The 6,000-nt window shown below is 46.7% G+C and overlaps 1 protein-coding gene across 1 annotated transcript in view; it reads right to left on the bottom strand.

Annotated features, from left to right (window-relative positions):
- Nucleotides 1-1,256: 1,256 nt before the first annotated feature.
- The window catches only part of LOC144949034 (P2X purinoceptor 3-like), a 41,008-nt gene continuing 36,264 nt past the window's right edge, over nt 1,257-6,000 (bottom strand). Inside the window, exons 10-12 of the mRNA XM_078878831.1 lie at nt 4,303-4,368; nt 2,626-2,703; nt 1,257-1,464 (exon numbers count right to left, since the gene is read on the bottom strand). Of these exons, the coding sequence (XP_078734957.1) occupies nt 1,339-1,464; nt 2,626-2,703; nt 4,303-4,368 (270 nt within the window). The 3' untranslated portion in view covers nt 1,257-1,338. The remainder of the gene's footprint in view (nt 1,465-2,625; nt 2,704-4,302; nt 4,369-6,000) is intronic.

The following is a 6,000-nucleotide window of genomic DNA, read 5'->3' as shown; positions in this document are numbered from 1 at the left end:
GCTATTCCCGCCCTGTACCCATCCAAATTTACTTCGTCTGATCTTGGGATTTGCAGAGGACCTCCACAAAGCCCTGGCCTACAGGGAGTATGTTTGAAATTAAATGAACTGGCAATGTCAGGAGGTCAGGTTTCAGAATTAAAAATCTTGAGATCCAGCATCATGACAGCAAGTTTTAGGATTGGTGTCATGGGACCTTGAGCTGGGCAATTAATTCCGCATTCCCATGAGCCACATCACTCGTTTTGTGTCACCAATGTGAGTTTAACTCGAGTTCAGGTGAACTCCCTTTCCCTCGAGTTCGATGTCAATGGTAACTCGGTAATGAGTTTCAGAATCAGCATCTCAGAACTTTGTTCCAGGAGTATGGGGCATCAGGTGGAGCATATTTAACCTTTGCTCAAATATCGTCATCAGGACTGACGTACTGATTAAGATATTGCTCCAGGAGACCGTGTTTCAGATTTATTTCTCAAAATATGACCCCAGAAGAACTCGGGTTCACTATGACTCAACTTGGCTCTGAACGACCATGCTTCAGAATCACTGTTTACTGCAGTTCCGATGATCATGGTTGGCTACATACGGTGCGAAAGAAGTACAACATACATACATACATACTGCAATAACATTCGAGGAGACTAATGTCTCAATACCCACCTCTAGACGTCTAGGTTTAAGGATCACTGTCTTAATTAAAACTTAATTCCAAAAACCTCTGTCTCAAGATCAGTATCGTAAGCTTTGCGTCCAGAAGACCGTGTTTCACCATCAGTGTCTTGCTTGAGCCTCAACACTCAAGATATAACTGGACTCGGGGTAGAACATCTTGGAGATATAGCTCTAGCAGAAGGCGAATGATCACGAGAAAGTATCGTGACCGATGTCTCAGCCAAGCGGGGGTTTCGGGCGAGTACACATGTATGCATATACTCTTTGTTTTTTTTTCGGTAAAGTCACGTAGGTAAAAAATAAAAACATGATTATTCTTTTTTTACCTACGTGACTTTACCAGAAAAAAACAAAGAATATGGACCCTTGCAGTCACGAAAACTTCAAATCTAGAATAAATGCATATGTATGTTCAACTTCTTTCGCATCGTACATAGCCAACCGTGTTAAGTGAGGGTGTGGGTTTTAAGCAGAGGTGTTGGTGCTAATAGGAATTTTGGGTGCTAATCGGAGGTGTGGGTGGTAATTGGAGGTGGAGGTGCCAATTGGAGGTGGAGGTGCTAATGGGAGGTGGAGGTGCTAATTGGAGGTGTGGGTGGTAATTGTAGGTGCTGGTGCTAATTGGAGGTGCTGGTGGTAATTGGAGGTGCGTCGTGGAGAGAGGGATCACAGGATGGAGTCGTCAGAGGAGGGGTAGCTGCTGGGGATGCCGTTCACCCTCGTGACCACGACCGTCTGTGAGGGCGACGGTGAAAACTCCATGCTGGCTTTGCACTGCTGGGAGGAGGTCACCTGAACACAAGACACACACGTGACGACACAGCTCTCTGAAAGGGTCTCTCTTTCGGCGCCGTGCCGCGCATCGTTCGGCAAATTGTTCGCGCTGAAGAACAACAACAACAACAGCAAACACACGTCAGCGAGCTATTCGATATGACAATGAAAGTCTAATGTTGTAAAGTACAGGTAGTCCCAGACTTACGATGGAGATGCGTTACGACGACCCCATCGGAAGTCGAAAATATCGTAATTCGAAGATGGCCTCGCCTAACCAGGAGTCTTAAAGAATGGTGATAATTTAGCGAAAACAGAGCAATTTTTACAATACCGTACTGTATAAACTATATACTGTATGTATTTAATAATTACAATACATGCTTTTTTCCACTAAAATTGGGCTTTGAAACACAAAAAACACAGGGAAAAAAATACACGCCCTAACACCGTGACAACTTAACTAATTTGCTAGTAATTTACGCATTTGTCAAATTTGGACCCTGACGCTGGAACACTATGGCCTATCCTCTTGCGGACAACGTTAGGGGTTATTTAACGCTCACAGTGAAGCATACGACTCGTAATGTTGCTATGGTTATCGCACCCGCAGTATTCATTGGGGCAGGTGAACGTGCTACCGCGAGACAACATCACCGCCCTAATACATTTGAGATGCCAGTTAACTCTTTGCCATGCTGATGACACGTGTACGTTATCAGTTTTTCTTCCGATTCCGGTTCCGATGACGTCCGTGTACGTCATCAGAATGGAATCGTGAGTAAAAGGCCATGCGGGAGGTCGTGTGGCACAGTTTGGCGCCAGCTATCGCACAGTGCGGTCGTGTCGCTGCAGTTCTGAGAGCGGTGAGTACAATGCCTTTGAAAACAACGGCTCTATGCCTCTAGAAATAACATTAACGCGTTCTGAGACTCAGATGTCTCGGATCGGGAAAAGGTTAACTCGGCATATTCTAGCTCCGAGGATTAAACGCGCCATTTTGCCATGTGACAAACACACGGCATGTCGTTCCACGATATCACCATCCCACGTGGCCACTAACACAAGGTAATGCACTGCTCACGGTCAGCGATTGAATGGCATTGTCCTCATCTGATGCCAAAACGATGCAGAAAGAGCAGAAGAGACCTGGCTGGAAGGTATTGGCTGCACGCTCACCTCCTCGAACTTGCTCTGCCGGTAGACGGAGCGCTGACGCATGATGTTCAGAAGCACCCAGTCACAGATGATGGATGCCTGACGAAGACAAAGATCCCCGTGTAGCCTTAACACATTCCTGCGGAGGGAGCTGGTAGCATCGTTGGGTTGCTCGGTCAATGGCCAGGGTCAACGGCGGCGTGGTGTATTCCGCAAATATGGCCGACTGTGAGGGCGGGTACAAGCCGGCGTGAGTAGGTTAAACATTGAGTTTAACCTATTCAGCCCTTCCCCACCCAGCCCCACCCCTCCCACCCCCCACCCAGCCCCACCCTCCCCACCCAGCCCCTCCCCACCCTCCCCACCCTCCCTTCTCCACCCAGCCCCACCCCTCCCATTTTTGGATGCACGACGGACGGACGGACACAATAATCCCCTGTGGGCTGGTGTAACCAGGAAGTTCCTACCAGTAACAGACTGTAGGGGTGGCATGGCACACGAGGGGGTGGGTGGCCAGCACCATGCCCGACCACCTTTGTTTCCCTAGCGGCGATGTTTACGCATCACACCAGGTACTCATTTGAGGCTGAGTCGACCTAAGGGAGGCCCAGGACCGGTTCAAATAATCGTCACCGGCGTTGGCCGTGAGCGAGAATCGAACTCGCGTCGCCGGGTTCGTAGTGCAATACTGCGGATATATATTGAACTTCTTTTGACTGTACGTAGTTAACCGTGGTAATGGGAAGTCCACTACCACTCCACACACGTGTACATGGTGGCCCAAAAGGCGGGACGCTTAGGGTCATTTCATTTATTCTAACGCGAGCATGGAAACATTTAATTGTTTATTCGGATCCGCCTGATGACGGTTGCTTGTGTTGCGATCGAAACGTCGTGATTGATTTGATTTGATTTATTTTATTTTATTTTTTATCTATGGTTGTTTTTTTGTTGTTATGGGGGGCATGTAGGTCTCAGGGTTAGGATAGTTCACCTACAATTGTGACTTTACCGAAAGAACCAAAGATTATGGATTCCTGCAGTCACGAAAGCTTCAAATCAAGATTAATATTTGATCTATTATCATTAATTTATCATTTTTCTTCTTCCCGTGGGGGTCATCTCAAAGCTGTCGTTTACAAAACTCGACCAAGCACCCTGGATAAATAGAGACGAAGCATAATTTATGAATATTAAAAGTTTACACCTGTAATCTTGAAAAAAGGAAATCCTACTTTTATTTCAAAAGAGAATGCATGCATAAGTATTATTGGGAGTCAGTTTGAACATTTGCTCTCAGAAATTGAATCATCCGATGTGATTCGTGAGAATAAATTGATTGACCGCCGTCGTATAACGTAGTCGAGCATATGATATCGATTCAAAATAGATTTTTGGCTGAGGCCGCGTAAATAATGACGGAATATTGTATTGTATATGAGCATTGTGTTAGTGTGCAGTGTAGTGCAGTATTGTAATTCATCGCATTGTTTTATAGTGACCTTCGTTACGTACCAGCGCATTGGATTTTCTTATTTTGACATTCCCTGTAAACGTAGTGGAGTGCGTTACGAGGCAATTCAATGAACCGCGCTGTATTCTAGCAAATTGTATATTAGCACAATACCTCGCGCTGCATTGTAATGTGGTGCGTTTTGTCGCAGTGCATCAGAGTGCGTTGCGAGCGAGTCTACTTACTACTCCAACTGAAGTGAGAGCTGCCACGAGGTTGATGATGGTTGGGATGATGTCAAACCTCCCGGCCTGCACACACGCACAGTCAAGGTGCATCAACCATCAAGCTGCAACGTGTACACAAAAATATTTGGCACGTGTCGTGACAGGTTCTGCTATTCAGTGGCCTAAAATCAAATGTTTTCGCTCCGGATGACCGCTGCAAAGTATGATCTTGTGTTTTGACTTAGTGTGCTGATCTCAAAGGTGCATTGAAAAATGTTGATACTCCTTCTGATGCTCCTGCTGTTGTGGAGTGACTCATACAGTGAGCTATGGCTACAGGGTTTGGTGGTACATGTTGTTTATGTCGTTTATTGTGAAATTTCGGTCACAGTTCCTATGATCACTGTTACATTTGTAATGCGGGCGTAAACGGCTTCGCGGATATGACGTCATGGGGGGGAGGAGTTAGGTCACGTGTGAGAGAGGGGTGAGGTCTTAAGGGAAAGATACCGGAAGAGACGGGAGAGTGTGGGAGATAGAGTTAGAGTGAGGCCACGCAGGGCGGAGGTCGAGGAGTGGCGAGATCGCCACACACACGGAGAGTAAGACTTGGCACCGTCGGCCAGCGGTGACCAAGCACGGAGGAACGACGAGCAGCGGTGGAGCTGCAGTGAGGGCAGCGGTGGAGCTGCAGTGAGGGCAGCCGGAGGACTGCACAGGGGATCTGCAGCGGAGCTGCAGAGGTGTGGAGGCTACGGGAGCGAGGGCAGCTATGGAGCTGCCAAGGGGAGAGCTCTGAGCGAGGGCCGTGTGGGACAAGTGTAAGAACCCGAATAAAGGACAACGGAGACAGACCCAGGATCGAGTCCTTTATTACACATTGCTTATGGCTTTATTTTGGTGATTTCGAAAAGTTTTTTGGTTTGGCCATGTTTTGTCTGTTGTAGTACGGAGTTAGACTGATGGCTTTAATCTAAGTTGTCTTGTGGTTGTTGTTATTTGCCTTACATCCCACTGGGATTTTTGCACAGCGTTGGTGTATGGTGCGTTTTCTGGAAGACTTTGCAGTTTTTTCCTGGATTTTTCTGTTTGCGCATAGTCACATGGTCACTTTAAGATGTTTTTTTGTTCATGTTTTTGTTTTCTTGCACCCGGTTCAAGAAAATGAAAACTAAAGATCCGACCATATCCGTCCAGTGCTCGCTGAGCTGCATTAGAAGGTCGCACTCACTACACACAAAGTGCTTGCCACAAATAAACCAGAATATCTTTGCTGATCTCGTCAAGGAGCACAAATCATCGCGCAAACTCCGGCAATCCTCGCCGTGGCTTTCGGCCAGCCATTGAAACAAACAGGGTCACCGCAACAGGGGCTTTCAGATGCGCTCCCGCGACCGTCTGGAATGCTTTTGCATTCTGATGTTAGGAAGCCACTGGAGCGATGCACTTTTAAATCTAGATGGAAAACTAATTTCTTAAGAACTGCTTTCTGTGTTTAGTTGGCCGTCCTTCCGACTCACCTAGGATTAGCACGGTTGGCTATGTACTGTGCGAAAGAAGTTCAACATACATACATACAGCACTCACTATCCTTACCACCACCATCACCACCTCAACAACCTGTAACATTTTATAATAATAATCATCATATAATACAAGAGTATTTTTTTAGCCTTTGTCAATGGACTGCTGGATCAAGACCTCCTCCTTCACCAC

Source organism: Lampetra fluviatilis, chromosome 3 (assembly GCF_964198595.1).
Source record: "Lampetra fluviatilis chromosome 3, kcLamFluv1.1, whole genome shotgun sequence".
Taxonomy (NCBI): domain Eukaryota; kingdom Metazoa; phylum Chordata; class Hyperoartia; order Petromyzontiformes; family Petromyzontidae; genus Lampetra; species Lampetra fluviatilis.
The sequence above is the reverse complement of the archived record's forward strand: the minus strand, read 5'-3'. Positions and strand labels throughout refer to the sequence as shown.